Consider the following 25,752-nt stretch of genomic DNA (forward strand, 5'->3'; position numbering starts at 1 on the left):
AGAAGGCCATCCTCATCATACTGAGTGGATTTTACCTTCACCATAGGGACGTATTCCTCCGGAGGAGCTGGCTGGATTTTGCTGGACATCTCAATGACAGCTTTCACTAGGCCCGTCACGTTCTCATATACCTTGTCATTGGACCGGTCGAGGTTGGCAGTGGGAGGGGGGCTGATTTCCTGGGGCTGAAGCTGATAACACAGAAGCTGGTCATTTCCTGCTTCCCAGAAGATAGTGAGGTATCACCACAATTAAGTTAGAGAGTCTTTAAAAGAGATCAAAGCAGATGCAGAAGGTAATGAATTTCCTTGTTTGTCAGACATAGTTCAGTTTGAGGATGACAGTAAAGCAAGCCATCCAAGGGACAACAAATGAGACAGTGATGTCCTCCAACTTTGAGCTCAGTTAAAGGAAATGAGATGAAATCATATACACTAAAGTCTCCAGATTCAAAGTGGAGATTAAGTGTCCCAGACCCCCAAGTCATTCACAAGGGAAACAACCCACAGAATTTATAAGCAAGAATTGATTGGACTTTAGGGAAAGTGACTGAAACATTACTAAATGATCAAACAGCATCAATAATAACGATCTCTGCTGGTTTTAAGTTCTGCTCAGCTTTGCTGCCTTCACACACTAACAGCAAAGTGCTCTTTTCATGATGATAAATGTGGACTCACATGTATTTGCTTTAGGCAGACACCATCTACTTTCATAGAGCTACTCATATTCATGTAGCAGAGAAGGGACTTCCTGCCAGTCCTATGGTGATTGTTTGATAAACCAAGGCCAGCAGGGCTTGGTTCCTCGAGTAGTAATGAGGAGAAGCATATTAAGTCATAGAGTGTAAACATGATACAGGACCTGGGTTCAGAGATGCCAGATATTACTCATGATATCCTATGTGCTGAGGGCAGAATGACATGGGGCTCTTTCCTAGGGGAAAGGCTGAGTAGTGTTTCAAAATTCAAGCTGTGTGGGTATATTTTAGAAAGACTAAATATACAATTATGGGTCTGCTATGGTCCTGAGGCTATGCCAGACTTCTGGATGCCTTGGAAAGGCATACTGGAACAGAAAGTTGCATCTGAGTTCATTGTAAAGCTGGTCATGTACCAGTCTCTGGAAAAAATGCTCTTTTTGGCACCTGTCTGTCATGAGAGGTGACAAAGCAAGTGTGCGCTCCCACAGGGCTATCCACATGCTAGTCCAGAGTCACATGCAGAGAGCTGGGTGTAATAAAGCAATCCAGACAGACACACAGATATGATGTGCTTACCCTCCATGGCTATTGTCGAACAGAAGGTGAGGAAAAGTTAAAGGATTTATCAGAGAAAGGGAAAAAAGAAAAACAATATTAATAAGGCAGCAGAAAACTCCCATATAACATATGAGCAGAATACCTGGGCACTAACTACAAAGCTGCCGGGTACTCTCTGCTCACTGGCTGTCAGAAGTGCCTGTGCCTGCCATCAGCTCTTGGCATAGCACATAACTAGAACCCTGCCATGCAACATTCATTCCCATGAGATAAATGAGGACAGCATGCAAAGCCTGTGAGTGGCAATGGGCAGTCGTGCAAGAGAGAGCAAGGCTCTTTGCGAGTGAGGAGAAGGGCATATGTAATCAGTGATCTGCCATTTGACTTCCAGGAGATGAGCCTCAGTCACTGCATATGGTCTCTTAGCCTTCAATTCCTTGATGCCAGCCAGGCGGTGGTGGCACACGCCTTTAATCCCAGCACTTGGGAGGCAGAGGCAGGCGGATCTCTGTGAGTTCGAGACCAGCCTGGTCTACAAGAGCTAGTTCCAGGACAGGCTCCAAAACCACAGAGAAACCCTGTCTCGAAAAACCAAAAAAAAAAAAAAAAAAAAAAAAAAAGAATAAAAAAAAAAAAATTCCTTGATGCCTAAGATGAACTTATAGGTAGGGGCTGTGTCTAAATACTTCAGAAGCTTTTAACTCTTTTTTTTTTTAAAATATTTATTTATTTATTATGTATACAATATTTTTTCTGCGTGTATGCCTGAAGGCCAGAAGAGAACACTAGACCTCATTACAGATGGTTTTGAGCCACCATGTGGTTGCTGGGAATTGAACTCAGGACCTTTGGAAGAGCAAGCAATGCTCTTAACCGCTGAGCCATCTCTCCAGCCCACTTTTAACTCTTTTTAACTCTCCTTTCTGAACTTTTTTTGTGGTTGTTTTGTGTGTATATTTTTAAATCTTTTAAAGACAGGATTTTATTACGTAGCCTACCTAGGTTAGTCTTAAACTCTCAACCTACCTGCCTCAGGATCTCAAAATGCTTGGATTACTGGTATAAATCAGGCTGGCATTTTTGTTTTAGAAACTGGGTGGCTTCGCTGTTTTGTCTCCTCAGGTCGACCCCTAGCTATCTTACTGTGAACAGATTGGCAGGGAAAATGTAGCAGACTGCCACCTATAGACCTATCTAAAAGCCTCCATGCCACTATAAGCCTCATAGAGCCTTCAGTTCAGAGGTGCAAACACCCAGAGGTTTCTAAGGTACTGAGGATCACAGTGTAGTTACTTCTCTGTCTCTCTTCATAGGAAGTGCACTTAAACAATACCAGTACAGGAAGGTCTACAGCTTCCTAGAGGGGATATCTAAAGAGCATTACTATCAAGATAGAAAAAACTGTTCAGTTTTATTTATTTATTTATTTATTTGTTTGTTTGTTTGTTTTTCGAGACAGGGTTTCTCTGTAGTTTTGGAGCCTGTCCTGGAACTAGCTCTTGTAGACCAGGCTGGTCTCGAACTCACAGAGATCCACCTGCCTCTGCCTCCCGAGTGCTGGGATTAAAGGCGTGCGCCACCACCATGGAAATTTAGCTTACGTTGCTTAAAGCTTCTTCTCTGCATGACACCCTTTGATCGAGCAGTCATAGGAGCTGTCGTCCTGCCTCTAGGACCCATCATAGTAGCATACCAAAAGTCAGAGCTTGGCTGGAGAAACATCTATTCTAGATTTTTAATTTTTATTTTGTTGGTTTTTCAAGACAGGGTTTCTCTGTGTACCTTTGAAGCCTGTCTTGGAACTTACTCTGTAGACCAGGCTGGCCCTGGCCTCAAACTCAGAGATCCACCTGCCTCTGCCTCCCAAGTGCTAGGATTAAGGCGTGTGTTACCACTGCCTGGCTCTATTATAGACTTTTCTTTTTATTGTCCAGAGTTTTGATAACTTAGAAATTCCTGGGCTGGCAGTTAAAAACTCACCATCCATTAGAGATAGTCAGTTCCTACTCTGCTTAAAACCCAGAGGAAGAAAAATAGGACATGAACTCAGTGGCAAACTGCCTGTCCAGCACGAGTACTAGGAAACAACAGAACTACAAAAAGTAAAACCTACAAAGAAAGCTGGAAACTTTTTCTGGCTAAATGTTATTTGGATAAATTATTTGAGCTACAAATAATTCAAGGCAAACTTTTTTATATAAAAAAATACTGTTTAAAAAAGCCCAATATCATTCCTTTAGGAGGGGTTTAGCTACCTGTACTAAGCAGATAATGAAAAAAAGATACATACATCATCTTCATCTAGGTGAAGTAAGTCTGTTTTTCTCACAAAATTTCTCCCTATGGAACATCCTATATTAGAGAGTATTCTCATGTATACTTCATCATGTTACTCTCATTATGAACTATAAAAAAAGATGGAAAATGTCAGGACTCCAGGCCAGCTATTCATTATAACACAAGACAGTTCAAAGGTTTACTCTTGGCTGCTTTTGAAAATGAGAACAGTTCATTGTTCTAACTTTTCCTTTCTCCTTTCAGATTTAATGACACAGTATTAGAAGATTTGTCTTCACCTGTTTCTTCTCCAAGAATACCCAGTGTTGCTGACAGCTGCTGAGAAGTTGCCTGGGTTTATGGAGCTAAGACTAGCTAGCAGGTGTTCTAGGACTGATCTCAGCAGTACACTAGACCAGCTGTGTTTATTCAACATAACTGCATGAGTATGCTAATGTGTGCCAAAGTAAATCCATGATGCTCTTGTCACTTTGGGAATGGACATGACAATGATGCCCTCAGAGCCACAGACCAATCTGCCCTGAGCATGGAGAAGATGTGCCCCCCTGACTCTCACTCTTGAGATGACATCACATCACTCTGATCACCCAGAAGAGGGCACTTTCAGTATGCAGACAGGGCCCACATGCTGGTCCAATCACTGGCTCTGAATGACCCTGAACAAACTATTCCACTTCTGTGAACCATGATTATCTAGTATGAAAACTATGACCACTACCAACCTTGTGAGACTGATGGCAGAGGCAGCACTAAATAACTACCCATACTCATCAGATCTAAGGTGTCATCCATCACAACCAGCGCTTTTTCTTAAACAACAACAACAAAGACAGTCACGTTATATAGCCCAGGCTGGCCTTGAACTCAACCTTCCTGTTTGTTTTCTGAGTGATGGGATTATAGGAATATACCACCACATGAATCACACACATCATTTTGTATGTTTGCATGATTTCATATACATGCATGGTAGCAAGAAGTCAACCTCAGCTATTGCTCCTCAGTTGCCAACCATTTTGCTTTTATTTTACTATTTTGAGACAGGGTTTCACTTTATAGTGCTGGCTTTTCTGGAACTCACTTTGTAGATTAGGCTGGCATTGTACTCAAAGAGATTTGTTGTCTCTGATTCCCTGATTCCAGAGTACTGGAGTTTAAATTAAGGGCTTGCAACATCACACCCATCTATCTTTCTATCTTGTTTTTTTTTTTTTTTTTTTTTTTTTTTTCCCCGACAGTGCCTCTTACTGGGACCTGAGGTTCATTGATTGTGCTAGGGTAGACGGCCAGGGAAGCCTAACTAAGAAACTGTCTCTCTCTGCCTCCTCACTACTGACATTTGAGCATATGTTATCAAACCCAATATTGGGTTCTGGGGAACTGTTCTCAGGCCCTCATGCTTATGTGGCAAACACCTTACCAACTAACCCATTCCTCAGTCCCTCATTAAAAAAGCAAAGCAAGCAAGCAAACAAACAAACAACAACAAAAAAACAAGACAAAAACCTAACCCACTAAGAAACAAATTCCACCCCTATTCTAGAGCTATTAAAATGCAAAAAAAAAAAAAAAGTGTATTAGACTGAAAAGTGGAACACAGGAAGAGGGATCTGTCACCAAGTGAGAAATGAAGAGATCCCACCTTTAAGTGTTGGACTAGAAGATAGGGGTGGGGTGATAGGGTGGACACCTCCTTTCTGTCCTTAGAAGATAAGGGGAACCACGAAAGCCAAACAGTGATGTCTGGTGATACAGTCCTAGGGAGGGAGCTAAGGAGTCCCTCCAGAGAAAGCTTGCAGATCTATCTGAGCAGATATGTCTTACTGCTCCAGCGGTCCTTTTATAAGTACAATTTTGAGTCGAAACAGAAAATACCTTTCCACAAGGCTATATTTAGAATTATGTGTAGAAAACAGTGAGCACCTACTTATTCTGGACATTCTGGCTTTATGTTTAAAACAAGGAGTATCTAGCTCATTTACTCTCATCTGGCAACAAGATTCTGGTACAAAGTCCCTCAAGTCTAGCATGCTTAGAGAACAACAGCAAAGACTCCAGTCAATACTTTTTTAGAATCTTGAGGTTCAGAACAAGCGATGCTAAATCCTGGGTCTTCTTACCGTATCCTTGTCAACATCTCTGACCACTACAATGTAAGTGTCATGTGCTGAAGACCCAGTGACCCCACCAACCTGAAACAGACTATGCTACACAGGCTTAGATGCCCACCTTGACACCCTCATTGTAGCTGTCCCCAGAGCTGCTGATGCTCGCCAGGTTGCTTAGGTGGCCAGGTGCTCCAGGGCGTGGCGGTTTCTTTGGTGGAGCTGTAGGATCTGGAAAAGCAAAAAGGTCCCCATCACACATTACTGATCAGGCTCCCAAGCACTCCGAAACCTATTACTACTAGCATTGTTACAGCATACAGAAGGCTCATGTTTTGAGAAGGGGCCTCTGATGATTTATGTCAGGAAGCTCAGCTTTCTAGTACTCTAGGCACAGGCCTAATGTGGTGAACACCATACTAGTGAGTAGAGGAAGATTGTGAGCATTACAGGACATTCCGCTTAAATCCTACTCCTGCCAAACCATACATACTTCCTCATTCACAATATATTTCTTCACTTACCTGGTTTCCCCACAGGCTGATAGATGTGTTGGTTTCCAGTCTGTGGAGAAAAAAAGTTTGGTCAGTGTACTGCTGTGTGCCATGTGGTGTAATGGTCCACTTCCTCTTTCCCTGTTTTTCTTCACCTTGAACTTTCTGCCAGAGTCTTGAGATGACTGAGGGTTTCAGCTGGGTGTGATAGAGCAAGTAACTAATGTATCTGGGATACCCTGAATTGAACACAGTGGCCTCAAGTTCTAATTATTCATCCTTTTTTTTCTTTTCTTTTTTTTCTTTAGTTTTTCGAGACAGGGTTTCCCAGTAGCTATGAAGCCAGTCCTGGAACTCAGAGATCCTCCTGCCTCTGCCTCTGCCTCTGCCTCCTGAATGATGGGATTAAAGGTGTGCACCACCACCATCTGGTTCATTGTTCACCATTAAACGTTTAAAATTCCAGGCCTTCATAGTATGTGTTCACCCTGCTGGTTGCTTAGGATTCCCACCTCTCCTCTGGCTGAGGACTAGATCACAGTAAGGCTATATATAATGAGAACAGTTATAGCACAAGAAGATCTGGACACAGTAGCTGCTAGATGACCCAGAGGCACCCAGTCTCACTGAACCCGAGGCACTGTGTTGTCAGAATCCAGTGTTATCTAGGTCATTCATTGCCCAGGCCCAGTCAGGAAATCCAATTCACAGACAGTTCTGAATCTGTCTATCCACTGATGGATAAAAAGACAGTTCTACGTAAGACAATTCCTCCTCCAGCTGTATTGTCTAAAACTGTATAAATGTATGCTTTTAATCTGTGATGGCAGGCTCTTTCTATGTAGTCTAGGTTGATATTTTGTTTTGTTTTTGTTTTACAAGACAGGGTTTCTCTGTGTAGCTTTGGAACTTGTCCTAGAAATCAGTTTGTAGACTAGGCTGGCCTTAAACTCACAGAGATCTGCCTGCCCTGCCTCCCGAGTGCTGGGATTAAAGGTGTACACCACCACAGATCTAGACTGTTTTTAAATTTGACCCTCCTGCCTCTACCTTCCAAGACCTGGGATAACAGGTACGTGCTACTATACCCAACACTTCTGAAACTGCATTAATCTATTTGCTAGAGGTAGGGCTGCTAGTATGTATGAGGGATTGGGTTGGATGCCTACCACTGGAGAACAACCAAACTATACTCAAATCTAGATGTGATGAAGATCTTATTAGGATATATGTGTGTGTCTGTGTGTGTGTGTGTGTGTATACACACACATCTATCTATCTATCTATCTATCTATCTATCTATCTATCTATCTATCTATCTATCTATCTATCTATCTACCCACCTACCCACACCCACGCATATATACACTCACACATACATATATATATATGTACATGTATACTGCTGTGTTTTCAACTGGAGTAAGCATTTCTTTAAAACACCAGAGCCACAGAGTAGCACACACAATTAAAACTGTTTCATGGTTAGGAGTGTAGCTCAGTTGGTAATGTACTTCCTTAGTACCATATCAGCCATGGTGACACATACATGTAATCCTAGCACTTGGTAGGTAGAAGCAAAAGATCAGAAATTTAAGGTCAACCTTTACTACACAGCATGTCTGAGGCAAATGTAGGATAGCCTTAGGAGCTCCTCCAAAGAAGATGAAACACAAGACCATTTCTACCCAAGATTAGTACAGTTTATACCTGCACTGCCCTCAAAACCTCAAAACTGTTTCATAACCCTGCACCAGAATCAGTTTTTTAAATGCTATTTATTTTGACTTAAAAAAAAATCATTTATCTGAATATTTAAATTATTTAAATAATGGTGTAGCCGTTTGAGTTCACATCTCCCTTGTATGTTATAACATGTTTAAACACTTGGTCCTTAGCTGGTGGCACTGTTTGGGGATGGTTCAGGCCTTGTTAGAAGTGTATCATGTGTTACGGTTGTGGGCCTTGATTCTCTTGTGTGACTCCTGGCAGAGGGAGTGGGGGCTGTCTCTGACTAAGTTGACTGCTCTAGGACCCCTTCCTCCTGTTGGGTTGCCTAATTCAGCCTTAATAGAGAAAGAGGTACCTAGTCTCACTGTAACTTGATATGCCATGGGCTAGCTGATATACACGGGAGGCTGGAGCTTTTCTGAAGGAAAAGGAGAGGGAGTGCATTTGGGGGTGGGAGGGCATTGGGGGAGAGGGACAGGGAGAAGAGGAGGAAGGGAAACGAAACTGTGATTGGGCTGAGAAAAAGTTAATTAATTGATTAATTAATAATAATAAAAAGAAGTGTGTCACTGGAGACAGGCTCTGAGAATTTACAGACAGCATACCATTTCTTGATGCTTGCTGTTTTAGCTGCCTGCTGCCTTGCTGTCCTTACCATTATGGACTCTAATCCTCTGAAACCATATGCCCAAAATAAGCTTTTTCTTCTCTCTCTATATATATTGCTTTGGTCAAGGTGTTTTATCACATCAAAAAGCTGGTTGGGTTTTTTTTGTTTTGTTTTTTAAGATTTATTTATTTATTTTCTTTATAGTGTTCTGTCTGTATGTGTGCCTGCCGGCCAGAAGAGGGCAACAGATTTCTATTATAGATGGCTGTGAGCCACCATGTGGTCGCCAGGAATTGAACTCAGGACCTCTGGAAGAACAGTTAGTGTTTTTAACCTCTGAACCTCTCTCCAGCCCAGCTGGTTGGTTTTTAAAGACAAGATTCTATTATGTTGCCCAGTCAGGGCAGGGAATCCTGAGCTTAACTGATCCTCCTTCCTGCCACAGCATCATTTAAAAAAAAAGATTTTAAAATGTTCAAGTATGTGTGTATGTATGTGTGTATGAGTATATACACATATGTGTGACAGGTAGCTGAAGATATCAGAAGAGATCCTTTGGGACTGTAGTTACAGACACTTGTGAGCTGCCTGATATGAGTGCTGGGATCTGAACCTGAGTCCTCACAAAAAAACAGCAAACACTCCAACCAACTCATACCCACTGAGCCATCTCTCCACTCCTTTGCCTCAACATCTTAAGATTCTGAGACTACAAGTATATGCCACACACCTGGACAAACCCTCTTATTTTTGGTGGTTCTGGAGAACCAACCCAGGATACCTCCTGCATTAAAAGGGCATACTCTATCACTAAGCAGGGTCCCAGACTACCTCCTGACCCCCACACTTGCAAATTCCTCAGGGCAGAGGGTATGAAGAATGATTTTCTAACCACTTGCTTTTGTACAGTGCTTTTTATTTCAGATGCCATCTACTTATTGAATGTTAGGAAAGTTACTGAGTCCCAGCTGTGTTCTTGGCACTGTTGTGGGTACAAAACAGATTCTTGCCTTATATAGCTGAAGCAAAGTGAAAAAAACAGGGAACACACGGAGCATGAATTCTGATCTCAGCCCTGAGGTGAGGATATGCAACACTTTGGAAGCCGAAGTGCATGGGGGAACATCCAAGTGTCCTGTATAAGAGGAGTCACAAAAACAAGGCCAACATGGACAACATGTTGGCTGTACTGTACTCATAAGCCCAGTAGTAAAATTCACACACAGTATGAACACTCAGAGGTTGGGAGTTCAACAAAACTAGGAGGATGTGTTCTCAGAGCACTATAGAATCATCTAACAAGGCACATCTGCATAGAACAGAACTGGTAGGCAGTTTTATGGGTTCTGTCTTAAGGGCTAGCTGTTTAAAGAAAATTCAGGTATTTCTGTTCTAACACCCAGAAAAAAGACATCTTGCTTGAACAAGTTTTATATGACTCTGGAAAAATTTGCAGTCATGCCCAGCATGATATGGCGTACCTATCATCCCAGGAAGTGGAGGTGGGGAAGAGTTTAAGGCCAATTTCGACTACTTGGCAATTTTGAGGCCTGTCTTGTCTACATGAGATCCTATGTTAGAAACCCCAATCAAATCAGAAAACCAAACAGTATAAAAAGTTAGCGGACAATGAGGGCTGCTGAGAAGTCAAGAACAATGGCACTGGGTTTTGATCCTACTGCACGTACTGGCTTTGTGGGAGCCTAGGCTGTTTGGATGCTCACCTTACTAGACATGGAAGGAGGTGGGAGGTCCTTGGACTTCCCACAGGGCAGGGAACCCTGACTGCTCTTCGGGCTGATGAGGGAGGGGGAGTTGATTGGGGAGGAATGGGAGGCGGTGGCGGGGAGGAAGCAGAAATCTTTAATAAATAAAAAAAAAAAAGTTAGCAAATCACAACTATGTGTAGTTGTTACTCTGATCTTTACAGTACTTCTAAAAGTATGTATCAGAGCTCTACAGCTATCCTGTCTTGAAAAACAAAACAAAAACAAAAACAAAAAGGAAAAAGAAAAAAGTCCGTATTAGTAAGAAGACAGGAATTAAAGGATCTGGTACATGGCATATGGATGGTTTTAGATAACCTTCCCATTATTTACACAAAGGCCATTCTATCCCATATCACGAATGTCAATATGCTTGGCTGTCCAGCATAGCAGAATTTGAGACCAAGTTCTGGGGAGAGTACAGGTAGATGCTTACCGGACCCTGAAAACTCCCGTCCTCCCTGTCGATGCTACCTCGAGAGAGCCTCACATCAGGTTTCTAGAGATGAAAACAAAGACCAAGATAATTTCATTTGGTATGTGTATGTTACTGTCAGATATTTGAACTTAAGTTCATCATTTTATACCCAATTCTCAAATACTGCAGCCCCACCCCCACTACAGTACCAACCAGCTTCCAGGTACTTGTTTCTACCCGCCACCATCTCTAGCAGAAACACAGTGTCATTGTGCTATTTGTGTTCCCAAGTGGGTATGTGATGATAAGCACATAATTCTTTTCCTTTTTGGTGTTGGGAATGTAACTGAGATCCTTGAACATGTTAGATGTGTTCTGTCAGCGATCTTCTGACTAGCCCAGTGCACCTTGAATGATTTCTATATTCCATAAATATTAAATATCCTTAATTATATATTCAGTGTGTATGTGAACATGCATACACACATACCATGGCTCATGAATGGAGGTCAGAAGACAACCAGAGGGAGTTGATGTTCACCTTCAACTGTGTGGGTCTCAGGGAACAAACGCATGTTTTCAGGCTTAGTATCAAGTGCCTTTATTCACTGAGCCATTTGTGTGCCCCTTCTTTTTAATTTTTGGGGTAAGGCCCTGCACTTCTTCCAGAACCATATGCCTGGTCAGAGGGGCACTTTGATGACTGGAAGGGGATCTGCTGTGCAGTGTGGGGTCTTGTACTGTTTTCATTTGCTGGTTCCACCTGTGTGACATTGAATCAGGTTCTTGGGATGCAGCAACAAACAGGTCAGCTCCTGACTCCACACTCATGTTGCTAGAAAATGCCTAAGGCTTTCAATCCAGAGGCCTTTTTCCCAGGAAGCCTGTACGGAGGCCACTGGCTGTCAGAGCAGTCTGTTCTCTGGCAGCCAGTCCTTTGTTGCTAGGTCCTAGCTCCCTTTTTGGTTTTCTTTCATCAGGACTGACTGGGTCCACTGTGTGAGAGGAACACAGAACAGGCTTTATGTAGACAGGCCTTCTACATTTTAAACTTTATAAAAAGTCCCCCTTTTTAGTACTGTGCACAGTAATAAGAAGCCAAGTCACTATTTTAAGCAATTCTCAGAAGGAAAACAAGGTTTCTCATTAGACTGTAGCTCTACTCTGGCTGTCAGCATTCTGGCAAAGGAGTCCGTTAGCAAGAGCTTTACAGCAGTGATTCTCATGCACAGGCCAGCTAAGAAAGGTCACAATCTTGAGCTGGGTAGGGAAAGGAGGGAGGTACAGTAAAACAAAGTATTTGCAATCAAGAGAACATATGACCTCAGGCAGAAGCATCTGTCACCGAAATTATTCTGTGCAGGACTATGATCTGAGGAGAGACTTCTGACCCACCCAAACACTTGGTAAATGACTCAGTGGATGTCGGTAACAGTTAAAGGCAGCAACCTCAAAACTTAGCATGAGTTCTGGAAACCTAAGTCTTCCAAGCAATAGTTATTGTAATCCAGTGGAAAAAAGATTTGGACAGTATTATGGGCAGAACTAGTCAACTTTCAAGTAACAGAGTCTATCTGCTTACAGTGGGGAGTACAACCCACAGTGGCTGTCCAGTTCACCACAGGGGACATGGTGTTTATCTTCTGAAGCTTCCACAGCCAGGAATTCTTTTAGGATGGCAGAGTTTATAAGGCAGTCTGGGCCAGTGAGACGGTTCAGGAGGTGAAAGTGTTTGCTGTGACGAATCTGAACCTGAATTTGGTCCTTGAATTCCATGGGAGAAGGAGAGAACTGACTTCTCAAAGTAATCTACATATACATTAAACACATCATACACAAACAGGCATGCTTTCATGTGCACACACAGATGCATGCATAAAAGAAATAAGGAAGTTTGGCTTGCATATTGTCTTTCTTTAGAAATATCATTTTTTCGGGGGGCTTGAGAGATGGCTGCTGGCTGCTCTTCCAGAAGTCCTGAGTTCAATTCCCAGAAACCACACAGTGGCTCACAACCATCTATAAGGAGATCTTCTGGTAAGCAGGCACCCATGCAAACACAACACTGTATACATAATAAATAAATAAATCTTTTTTTTTTTTTTTGAGACACCACCTCCCGGCCAAATAAATAAATCTTTAAAAAAGAAATATCATTTTTCTATTAACTGATTTTTATTTCTTGAGAGTATTGATCTATAATGGTCTACACACTTGATAAGATCCTCATTTTCTGCAGACATAGCACTCTTGAGAGAAACATGCTGCATGTAGACTACTGAAGCCTTGAGGATCCAACAGAGGGCAGCTGCTATATTGTTGCAAACTCTCAGCCGTGTCTGGTTCAACAGTCGCAGATGTTCAGGGATTGGACAGGGGTGCAATGTGTTCCAAGAAGGTATGTGGCTCTGTGGTGCAGGAGCTTACAGACATGCAGACAAAAGCAGGTGGGAGGGGTGTCCTCTGCAGACAAACAGGCTCTGTTCTCTCCTGCACACATCACCACACTTGACCCTCACTGCACTCTCAGATCCATTTCTGCTTGAGGGCTGGTGCATGGACGCACATCTCAGTGGTGGCCCTCCAGAGTGTATCTGTGCCCAAACACATGGGAGTAGGAACAATCTACCAAGTCAGATGCAGAAGCACAAGAAAAGGCATGAGGTAAGCACTGCTTATTGACTCCAGTGCTGGGACCTTCTATACTAAGCACGGGGCCTGAACAGTGATGGGAGGGACAATGACTGTTCCCAGGAGCTCTCAGTTTAGCAGGGAAAACACGTAGCAAGAGTGACAGCATTTCAGAGAACATTTCATGTAATTCAAATGGGCCAGAGAGATTACTTATTACTCAATTAAGAGTTTCTCTCCACCACCCACTTGGAGCTCAAGAGGGAAGCCCTTAGGTTTGCCTGCCTCCACCTTGTACCCTGTATACTCTGCCCTTCCTTCTTCCAGGACTCTACATGAAAATGGATGCAAGTGCAGTCAGCATTCTGAAGACAGCAAGTGGCAAATGGTAGGTGGCAGGAGACACTTTGTTTTTTTTTTCTTCTTTACCAGATTAGGATACGACAACATCCACTCTGTGCCCCACGGTGCAGGTTTACCCTGGGGCTTTACATATCTGTTCACTCTCTGGGGCTGAAAGGTATCCTTCTTCAGATTTTTTTCAAAGCACTTAACTCTTTCCTTCTCTGCCCACTGTCCATTAGTCTGTGTCTTTCTCCTCACCACAGACAAAGGGCACTGCATCTGTCTTACTATTCTACACAAAGTTGCTCATCAGCGCATGCTGAGAGACCCAGTATGGTTAGGGAAGATGTGAGAGTGTCAGGACTCAAAACTAATAGGATCTGGTGACAGTGAATATGGCAGAAGGCAAAGAAAGGATAACACCTCAGCTTTTCAGGTAAATGGATAAGGGAAATGATACAAAAACCAAAGAGAAAGCTAACAGAGTTAGTTCAGGATTTGGCGACTTTGATGTTCTAATGAAACAGCCAGAAGGAGGGGAGAGGGGATAACAGGGATGAAGGGGGAAGGAGGAGACTGTTTTTGAAAACACCTCACCAGGAATAATCACTCAATTATGAGCAGTAATCAGCAGTTGTAAACATATAGGGATTTGTCTGCAGAGGGCAGTCAAGCCTATGAGATGTTTCCACTGGACTTGGAAGGCCTGTCCAAAGCTTCCCCTTACAATTAGTAGAACATTTAATACATACAGTCAAGCTTAATGGAGAACAGAAAACTTTAAATGAAAGCAAGCAAAGAATACAAGGCATAAGCAGGCAATTCTTAGAGAGAAAAACAAATATTGTAACAAGAACTGAAAATGAAGAAGACAAGAAAACACAAGGTGGTTTGATACTAGGACCCACACTATAGGCCTGGTTAGCCAAGAACTCACAGCAATATTGCCTCAATTAGCTAAGTACTAAGATTTTAGGTGTGTGATTTTTTTTTTTTAATTCCCTAAAGTGAGGCCTGAACCCGGTACCTTACACATACGGGTCAAGCATCTTACCAGTGAGATACATTCCCAACCTAATTAAAAAAAAAAAAAATGAAAAAGCAACTCAGTTGGACATCTAGAAAACCTAAACGGACAGGTCAAAGAAAGATTTCACAGGATGACTGTCAGGAGACAGGGGGCAAGCTGGAGATATTGGCTCAGGCCTGTGATCTCAGTTACTCTGATGGAGGAGGGCTGCAGTCTTGGGACCTTCTAAGATACACAATGATTAATTCAAGGCTACTTTAGACAATTTAGTGAGTCCTGGCAACAGCAGCAGCAACAGCTAAAGTCCTAACAATACAAAAAAAGTGTCTCATACAAAAACGCACAACCGGGCAGCTTAGTGCCAAGGAGGAGCTGATACAGGTGAGGCTCTTCACAGACAGACAGCACTTTATTCAGGCAGCAAAGACAGGTATCTCCTCAGAGATTACAGAACCTATACTGGAAAAATTAGAATTGAATTGTCAAGACACTCCAGCAGGCCTTTCTGCTGCATATGGAGGGAGACTCATCAAGGTGGACATTACAGCCAGGGCTCTGGGGACATGTAACTCAGCTCTGCAGATGGACTATGCACACACATAAGCTACTCAGAGGCTGGTGACACCCTGCACGGAGCACAAGTGGGGCCTTCACCAGAACTCACCATGTGCTTCAGAATGAGAGGTACAGTGCATGCACACAATCTCAAAGAAAAACAATCCTGTAGAATGCAGGCCCCCTGAGCCTTCCGATGAGAATTCCCCAACTCCCTCAGGAGATCAGCACGGGTCACATCTGGCTAAGCCAGTCCCATGACCCCACGTCATTACCCACGCTCTTCCCACTGCCAGGAATGTATTTCCTGTGCCTGTTTGCTTTGCAAATTCCAGTTTCTCTTTCAAGGCTTAGCTCACACATTATTTGGACTCTGCTGTCTCCCCAGCACTACAGGAGGCACAGGGCTCCTCTTTCTTTTGACCTCAGTTGTCAGAGAAAGTGGGTGACAGCATTCAACAGTGATCAGCAGCAAACTTCTGCTCAGTGGAGCCACATACACCACACCCGCACTGAAGCCTATCAAATTCAAATAATTTCATTTTTAAAAATGCAACAATTGTGCCCTCCCTCCCTCCCTCCCTCCCTCCGTGTGTGTGTGTGTAAAATGGTGGAGAGGCTTTCTGGACCAAAAAAAAAAAAAAAAAAAAAAAAAGCTTAAGACATAAGTCAGGGAACAACTGGTGTATTCTTAGATTCATTCCCAAATGACTACCCAGATTAGGAGAATTAAATCACTACTACTACTACTACTATAGTTATTATTATTTTGTGGCATGACTTAAAATCTAGATCTGCCTTAACAAATTGAAGATTCTGAAAATATAGGATATTTTTCTCCAAAGGGATATAAACTATAAATCCATGTGATGAGGGACGTGACAGCATGATTAAACTCCAGTCCCACAGAGAAGAACATGCAGCAATACTGGAGGGCCGCTCTGCATGGAGCATAGGTCCCCAGCACTGATACACCATTGCTCTGCATCTGCATTTATCTCAATGAGGAGACACAAGTTCGTTCATTCAGCCTTACTCCTAAAACCTACACTTGCATTTTTTTTAGTTTAAATGTATCTGATTTAGTAGTAAAACCTGGCCAAATGGGAATAAATTATCTTTATTTCCCTGTAATGTATTTGTATTTTGTGTAGATATGTTAATGGTTGACTCTGGTATTTTAATGGAGAATAAGAATAATAACTTGTGTCATACATAAAGTGTCTAAGTGGTTGAAAATAACCATAGTAAATTCTGAGGCACACATGGCCCCCAAGCGGCTGGACAAAAGATTAAGAACACATTCTAATTGTACAGGATGGTTGTGAAAATTGAATGACTTTATACAGGAACATTATATAGAAAATGTCATATGAATACAAGCAATATTGCTGTATTTACTGTCCTATTAGTCACTGTTAACTTTGATAAGTACATGTGTTAAGAGATGATGTATTGGGGCTGAGAGATGGCTCAGAGGTTAAGAGCACTGACTGTTCTTCCAGAGGTCCTCAGTTCAATTCCCAGCAACCACATGGTGGCTCACAACCATCTGTAATGAGATCTGATACCCTCTTCTGGCCTGCAGGAATACATGCAGACAAATGCTGTATACATAATTACTAAATAAATCTTTTTTAAAAAAAGAGAGATGATGTACCTGAAGGGGCAGACACTTGAATTGTGAAGTATGTGCTACATCTGAGGTTGAAATAGAAATAAGACACTGAAGGCTGGCAAGGTACCAGTAAAGGTACCAGCCTCCAACCCTGATAACCTGAGGCCATCCCCTGGTTGCATAACTCCTCCAAGTTGTACTCTTACTTCCACAGATATGCCAGAGCATGCTTGAGCCCCCATCTTGAAAAGAAAATGTAACAACAACAAAAACCAAACAAACACTGAAAAACAGAGCCTTCCCAGTGTGTTCTGGTTCCCGTGTGTGCTCTGTTGGCTGTTCCCTGAGTTGGCCCTATGACTTCCCCAGGAGAAAACTCAATGCACTAGCTGTCTGCACAGCTTGAGTGTAAAAGCTTTCATTGTTGGGGCTGGAGAGGTGGCTCAAGGGTTAGGAGCACTGACTGCTTTCCCAGAGGACTAGGGTTCGATTCCCAGCACCCACATGAAAGTTCACAACCGTCTGTGACTCCAGTTCCAGGAGACCCAACACCCTTACACAGACATTTATGAAGGCAAAAACACCAATCCATATAAAATAAATAAATTTCAAAATAAAGCTTTCATTGTTTTAACTTTAGTTTAAACAGAGAAGCCTTTGCATTCAAGCTGGTGGAGCATGTTTTAATCTGTGATCAGTGTCAGAACAAATAGCTAGCATGCATGAGGCTCTGAATTCAATTGTCAAGACAGTGCAGAAACAACCCCTCTCAAAAAAAGAAAGCTATATACAAAGAATGAAATCTTCAGAGTATTGCCTGAAACCACTGCCTTACAATACCATCAATGGTTGATTTAAATGCTTCCTGTCATAGACTTCAAGGAGTTTAGGACCAGGACTAAATTCTGCCCTCTCTGTACCTTGCCTCTTAACATAAAGTACAGCACTAAGGTAGTGTCTTAGGTTTCTATCTAAGATAAAACACCATGACCAAAAGCAACTTGGGGAGGAAAGGTTTATTTTAGCTTACAATTCTCAAGTCAGGCTCCACCTGGAGACAGGAACTGAGACTATGGAGGATTGCTACTTGTTCCCCATAGATGGCTCAGCCTGCATTTTCTTTTTTCTTTTTCTTTTTTGAGACAAGGTTTCTCTGTAGCTTTGGTGCCAGTCCTGGAACTAGCTCTTGTAGACCAGGCTGGCCTCGAACTCACAGAGATCCGCCTGCTTCTACCTCCCGAGTGCACCACCACCGCCAGCTTCAGCCTGCATTCTTACAATCATTCAAGACCACCTGCTCAGGTATGGCACTACCCCAAGGGAGCTATGCCCACTCACATCAATCATTATTAAAAAATGCACTACAGAGTTATCTACAAATTTTATGGAGTTTTCTCAACCAAGTCACTCTTCCCAAATAACTTTAGCCTGTGTCAGGTTGACAAACAACAACAACAACAACAACAAAAAGAAAAAGAAACAAAACAAAACAACAACCTAATCAATGCTGGTGACATTGGTAAATAATGACTCAGCCAAAGCATAAGGACCCAGGTTTGGGTTCCCCAGGTGAAACTACTAAGACAGACTTTGAAAGCAACAGGCACCCTGGTTCTTTCCAGTAACATTTTTTCCTAAGGCTGAAGAGGAGGAACAACAAGTCTCACAGGCTCCAGTGCTGAGGTAAGAACACAGCAATTCAGGAGGATCAGAAAGAGAGCTCTCTGTCACTTAGAGTCTTCTGAATGGGGCTGTCAGCAAGAGGTGCCTGAAAGACCATTCTCCTCAAGGTCCAGATGCATCTGTCAGACACACTGCAACTGGGACGGGAGGCAGACAGGACTTGCAGCCATGTTAGCACACGACTACAGGGCTGAGATGCAATGTTTTACCTTCACACTAACATGGACTCTTTTTGTTCCAACAATGTGGTAATGGAAAAAAAAAAAAAAAAAAAACTCAGAGAAATCTCTGAGCTACAATACACTACAAAATTTTGGAAGTGGATTCCTAAACTATCATCAATAATAACAAACAGCCTATGATGGCAAGGGTTTGGGACCAGATGTAAAGTCAGTCTTTTGCTTTAGAAATGGAGTTCTGCAGTAGTGTGTAAGGTACACTTGGATGGGGCTGAGTACTCTGCACAGTGTTACCAGAAATCGCTCTTCCTTCTCCAGCCAGCGCTGGTCCTCTTCCATTTCCTGCTGCTGTCGGATTAGCCGCTCTTCCATCAGATGAGGGGGAAGCACCTGTCCCATTCCTCGAAGGTCCAAAGCTGCTGAGTCCTGGAAAGGACATTGTCAAGAGAACATTCAGTTTCCTGAGTTCATTCTCATATTCCCACTTTGTGATATGGGTCTTTCAAAACTCTTAAGCCAAAGAGTCGTGGGCACAGGGCCTCTCAAACTCCAGCCACCAATTTGAAGGCTGAGATTTACTATGTCTAATATTCACGTGTTTTGGCTGCTTCTAAGAAACAGTCCATGCCAAGAAACATGTTTATATAATGTACACATTTTATATTTGCTAAATGCTACTGATGTATTTAAAGAGTAGTGTTATAATCTACAATTTGTAATGGGCAGCACATATATGTCTATATATGTATAGAGAAATTAAAGGTTTAGAACTCAAAGAGCTTTTGTAAAGTATACAATTGAATGTCATTAAAATTAAAAAAGAAAAAAGAAACAGCCCAACACACCAAAGAATGTATTAGCACTAGTAGAAACACAAAACTAGAAAAGACTGGCTAGGGGCATGTTTTGTTTCTCTTTGATTTTTTTTTTTTTAAAGATTTATTTAAAAAAAAATTAAAAAAAATTAAAAAAAAAAAAAAAGATTTATTTAAGCCGGGCGGTGGTGGCGCACGCCTTTAATCCCAGCACTTGGGAGGCAGAGGCAGGTGGATCTCTGTGAGTTCGAGACCAGCCTGGTCTACAAGAGCTAGTTCCAGGACAGGCTCCAAAACCACAGAGAAACCCTGTCTCGAAAAAACAAAAAAAACAAAACAAAACAAAAAAACCCAACCAAACAAAAAAGATTTATTTAAGATTTACTGGTGCTTTTTTTGCTGCACGAATGTGTATGTGAGGATGCCAGGTCCCCAAGAACCAGAGTTACAGACAATTATGAGCTGCTATGTGGGTGCTGGGAATTAAACCTGGGTCTTCTGGAAGACCAGTTAGTTCTCTTAACTTCTGAACCATCTCTCCAGCCCCCTACATTTTGCTTTTATTATTACTATATATGTGTAACCATACATGTGGATGGGGGTCAGAGGACTTCAGGACTTGGTAATTTCCTTCCACAGTGTGTACTGGGGATCAACTCAGGTTGTCTGGCTTGCTCCGATAGCGTGCTTTTATTTGCTGAGTCATCTCTTCAGACTTTGTTTTGTCTGAGATAAGGCCACCTGGCTACGTAATCCAGGTTGGCCTGGAATTCACTCCTCCTTTGTCATTGGGAATTCTTGGTATGGACTGCTTTAAGTGGCTAAATGGGGTATATAGGTTTTAGAATTAAATAATCACAATCAAGCAACTTCAGATTTATAAATAACAGGTGACTTAAACCACACATTGTCTGTTAACTGGCTATAGCCAATAACACCTCAATACCTCCACACTGGGCTGCCACACGGACATCTCCTGAGGTCTGTGATTCCATAATTCTGTCTGGTCCAGAAGGGATGCCTGACCTGGGTAAATGCTGCCGGCCATTGCTGGGATTCCATGGGAACCTGGGTAGCCAGAGACCTGTGAGTGATTCAGAAAGCAGTGTAAGCTTCTGACAGAACAGAGTTTCTGCTAGATGCACAATGCCAAACAACTCCTATTGAGGAGAACATACACAGTAGGCAGAACAGGCTCCAGAGCAGAGCTCTGATTCCCTGAACTTGTCTATTCTCTGACCTGACAAAAAGTACCTTATAGATGTGCCTCTAAATCATGGACACAAATGGAGACTCAAATTATCTGGATGGGTACAATATAATCACAAGGGTCCTCAAACACAGGATGAAAGCAGAATACTGAGAAATGATCAGGGAACCAACACTGTCAACTTTGAACTTGGAATAAACATAGAAGAAAGTAACCAGGGGCTCAGAAATGAAGTAAGCTGACAGGGCACACAAATGAAGGTTTTTTTTTTTAATTTTTTTTTTTTTTGAGATAGGATTTCTCTGTGTAGCCCTGGCTAGCCTTGAATTTAGAGACCCATCTGCCTTTGTTTCCTGAGTGCTGGGACTAAAGGCGTGTCACCATTGCTCTACTGAGTTTTGTTTTTTAAGATAATTTTTTTACTTCTATTATTTTAAAACTTACATATGTGTTTAAAAACACACATATAGATGTGTTTCTGTGTGGGTGTGTCCATCAGAACATGGGTGCCCACAGAGGCCAGAGGCATCAGATCCTCTTGAAGTGACACAGAGTTGTGAGCTGACTGATGTAGATGCTGGGAACTGAACTAGAGTATTCTGCAAGAGCTCATGCTTTGAGGCATCTTTTCAGTCCAGAAATGGGTTCTTAAAGAAACTTTCAGGCAAGGTAATTTTCTGCTTCTGCATTAGACAATGAATCTGAACATATCCCAGGAGATAAGGAGTGAGTTAGTTCTGTGGCTAGAGTGCTAGCTCAGTTGAAGGTTGCCTCACAAGCATAAAGACCTAAGTTTGATTCCCAAAACACATATAAAAATGCAGAGCATGGTGATACAAAGCTGTAATGCCAGCAATAGGTATTCCTGAGGTTTAGTGGCTAGCCAGTTTATGCTAATTTGTAAACTCATGGCCAATGAAAGGAGGAGGCAGATGGCATTTCTGAAGGTGATACTCAAAGCTGTCCTCTGACCTCTACACAAACCTGCATACATATAACAAGTGTGCATGGAACCCTCCAGCCCCATACATCTCCCACTTTTTTTTTTTTTTTTTTTTTTTTAAAAAATAAAGACAGGATTTCTCTGTGTAGCTCTGGCTGTCCTGGAACTCATTCTGCAGACCACACTGCCCTTAAACTCCAGATCCACTTATCTATCTCTGCCTCCCAAGCACTAGGACTAAAGGCATGTGCCACCACCACCCAGTTCCACATTATACACTCTTAAAAGAAGAAATTATTTTATTTTGGAATTTGTACATTATGGAAATTGGATATTAAGGTAATAGGAGCTCCACAATATAGTTGTTTCATGTTCAGCTTCAGAATTTTCCTTTTCTATCCAACTCAAAACCATGCCGCAGCAAGAGCTATAGCAACCATGAAATACCTGATGTGGGTACTGGGAACCAAACCTGGGTCTACCGCAAGAGCAGTTAAGTGCTTTTAATTGCTGAGCTAGCTCTTCAGGCCCTATAGCAGCATTTTTTTTTTTGATAAAAAGTACTACATTATTAAAAGAACTTTCAGAAATTTTTTTTTTTTTTACAAAGAAGAGGTTCTGTGTAACTTATTGCAGTTTCTAAATAATCCTCAGGGGCTTTCAAAGTAGCGGGATCAAACACCTATAAACATGTCCTCAAGCCTGTCCAGTTTCCCGCATGCCTGAGAGGACACATAGAACTGATAGCTACCGCAGAAAGCAGGTGCTGATGCTGTCTATTTTCCCTTCAGGGTCAGCTGAGCACTGACTTCCAGAAGGGTCAGGTAGGCAGGCCCTGGCTCTTCTCCAGGGTAGCTATGCTGTATGCCAGCACCTAGGGTCTCTCATCAGTCAGATGTGTGTTTGCCTTCTTTAGCCTATCCACACACTTCCCACTGCTCTCTGATCCTTGTCCTGGTCAGATTAAGCTTTTTTGCTGAGCTGGAACATACCCCACTATGCATCCTTTCGGGAGTGGGAGACTTCTTTTTCATGTTCTAAGTGCCTAGATAATAGATGAATGAATTTGGGTACCTATTCTCCTTGCTCCAGAGAGTGGCTTTCATACAGCAGTGTCTCCCAATACCCAGACCTGACTGATCATCCCTCAACTGGTTCCTAGTGATGGGAATCTTCTTTGGCTCTACATGAGAATCAGTGTATAGAGTCATGTGCTATATAGAGAGCCTGAAACTTACCCAGTACCCATTGTCCTAGACTACCACAGACTTACGGTCTTTTGTTTTCTAGTAAGAAGCAGTGCCTACCTTCTCCCCTAGTACCAGCTAAGCATTTTTTTTGTCCAAATTGACCTGAGAGTCCTTTATTTAAACCTGTTTTCTGGAACCTTTGAAATATTCTTGGTAAACCTCGTAACAGACAAAAAACTGACCTCTCAAGCACACACTCCACTTTACTTACATTAGATTCTATAACAAGTAAAACACACCTCTGCTAGCCAGGTAACAGAGACCAGAAGGGCTAGGCTGACTGACTGGGAAGGGCACAAAGATGCCCTCTAAAGAATGGAGCCACGGAGCCGGGCGGTGGTGGCACACGCCTTTAATCCCAGCACTTAGGAGGCAGAGGCAGGCGGATTTCTGTTAGTTCGAGGCCAGCCTGGTCTACAAGAGCTAGTTCCAGGACAGATACCAAAAGCTACGGAGAAACCTTGTCTCGAAAAAGAAAAAGAATGGAGCCACAGTATGTGTATAGACACTGGTGTTGGCATTCGACAGCAATGGGGCCTATCCAGGGGTTACAGTTCAATGTCACTGAGTGTCCTTCTGCTCTTGGGTGGCTGTTCCAAACCCAGCACTCCTCCACACACTCATCAGCAGGCTGTCTATTTCATCCGCCTTCACTTTATTTTTGTGCTTTACTTCTGTCTTCTGGAAAAACTACAGTTCGCTATTAGCTCTGCCTTGTCCCTTAGAGGCAGGCTGAAGACAATGGATCTAAGTACAACCACAGGTGCTGGTCTGCCTGCTTTAAGATGTGACTGATGAATGTTGTGGACCTGTGGGAGGTTGGGAAGGCATGAAAGTCAAGGCAAAGACCAAGGTGACTAGTTTCTTAGCTTCCACTTATTAAAATAAGAAGACAAACCAAAAAACAGAAATGAATTCAAGCTTCTTCCCACCACATAAGTGCTGATGAGCCAAGTAACATGTTATATATCTGTGACAACTCATATACCTGGTAGTGATTGGTCTGGACCATGTGCTGTGGACTGGGATAAAATCCTTCACTGGACCTTGGGCTAGGATAACCAGGTCTGCTGGGCTGTGAACAAATGAACAAAGCATCGTAATGATGAGTCTCCTGATTCTGAAAAAACAATGTCTCACAGTAAAGATATTGCTAATACAACTTGGTTGAAAAGAATAATCAAAGGAAACCAATACACTTCAGCAAGGGAAGAGTCTTCAACAACTGACTCTTCCTACAACTTACCTGACAGTTAACTTAAAATGATTCACAGTCTAAATTTAAGAGGTCAAACTGTAACAGCATTAAAAGGGAACAGGAATCTTTTTTTCTTTCTTTTTTGAGACAGGGTTTCTCAGTAACTATAGAACCAGTTCTGGAGCTTGCTCTGTAGACCAGGCTGGCCTTGAACTCATAGAGATCCACCTGTCTCTGCCTCCTGATGCTGGGACTAAAGGCATGCACCACCACTGCCCAGCAGGAATAAATCTTTTCAGCCATTTAATGGGGAGCAGGAAGAATGTCTTAGTTATGACACTAAAAACTCAATGGATAAAAGGGAAATCAAATATAAAATTTATATAATCAAAATAAAACGTGTGTTACATGTAGTAACTTAGGAGAAAAGTCAAGCTGAAGGCTCAGAAACTCAGAGCAACAGAGTTTCCACAGGCGAATATTAAAATAACAGCCATCTAATTTAAGTGGACAAAGCTGGCAACACAGAACAGACCCAAAAAGACTATAGACTGACCCCCAAAAAGATGCCCAGCACCTTTGGGCAATTTCAAGCCACAATGAGTGACTGTATTATGACTTCCAGGATAGTAATAAAGAAGACACAAATAAAAGCAAGAACAACAGTAGAGGAATTAGCTTAGTGTACTGACGCTAGAAACATAAAATGGAGCAGCTGATAGAGCACTAGGCTGATCCCTGAGAAAACAAAACATAGAATTACCATAAGAGTCAGCAAACCCACCAAAGAAATGAGGAATTAAGCCCACATAACAACACACATGTGTTCTTAGAACGCTGCTCATAACAGCTAGAAAAGGAAAGCAATATTTGCCAACTGATGAGCGGATAAACAGAATCAAACAGCCCAGGAAGGTAGTAATTAAAAGATTGATGTATTAACTGTGTGGGACAGGCTCCTGAAGCCAAGATGAGGAAACAGTAGTATGATAGTATCCACTTAAATGTAGAAAGTAGCATGTAAAACACATGAAAACCACACACTTGTGGCTTATGCAGTGTATCCTGCATACACCAAATGGATCATTCTGCCAACAACAATACTGTAAAGCTATAGCACCATCCTTACCCTCTTGATAGGCTCAGAATAGTCAGGTGCTGCAAAAAGGCTCACACAGTCAACAAAAGTAGTAACCCCACATCTTCTGTGGCATAATTCTACTCTGTAACAAATACATTTATGCCTCACCAAATAAAAACTAACATGAAAGAATCATCCTGAACAAGGCAAAACCTCTACTAAACATCATAAAAGTCAGTGATTCTTTTAAAATATTTTTGGATTTATTTTATGTATACGACTGTTTCGCCTGCGTATATGCATGTGCACCATGTGCGTGTCTGATATCTCTGTGGGTAAGAAGGGGGCATCAGATCCCCTGGGGCTGGAGTTATCGATGAATGTGAGCTGCCATGTGGGTGCTGAGAATCAAACCCAGGTCTTTTCCAAAAGTAGTAATTGCTCTTAACTCCTGAGCCATCTCTCCAGCATGAGTCACATTCTTAAAGCAAGTAAGTTGCTAGGGCAGATCTGCCTCAGGTCTCTACATGT

General features: G+C 42.3%; 1 protein-coding gene across 10 annotated transcripts in view; it reads right to left on the reverse strand.

Moving 5' to 3' along the window:
* Ptk2 (protein tyrosine kinase 2) overlaps positions 1 to 25,752 on the reverse strand; it is a 207,465-nt gene that overhangs the window by 10,912 nt on the left and 170,801 nt on the right. For 9 of the 10 annotated variants that reach the window (XM_057791691.1, XM_057791699.1, XM_057791695.1 and 6 more), the window contains 7 exons: positions 23,931 to 24,017; positions 20,486 to 20,623; positions 19,019 to 19,150; positions 10,702 to 10,764; positions 6,189 to 6,228; positions 5,789 to 5,895; positions 36 to 191 (listed from right to left, as the gene is read on the reverse strand). In XM_057791691.1, the coding sequence (XP_057647674.1) occupies positions 36 to 191; positions 5,789 to 5,895; positions 6,189 to 6,228; positions 10,702 to 10,764; positions 19,019 to 19,150; positions 20,486 to 20,623; positions 23,931 to 24,017 (723 nt within the window). The remainder of the gene's footprint in view (positions 1 to 35; positions 192 to 5,788; positions 5,896 to 6,188; positions 6,229 to 10,701; positions 10,765 to 19,018; positions 19,151 to 20,485; positions 20,624 to 23,930; positions 24,018 to 25,752) is intronic. The other variant, XM_057791700.1, reaches the window with a different exon arrangement.

Source organism: Chionomys nivalis, chromosome 17 (genome assembly GCF_950005125.1).
Source record: "Chionomys nivalis chromosome 17, mChiNiv1.1, whole genome shotgun sequence".
Taxonomy (NCBI): domain Eukaryota; kingdom Metazoa; phylum Chordata; class Mammalia; order Rodentia; family Cricetidae; genus Chionomys; species Chionomys nivalis.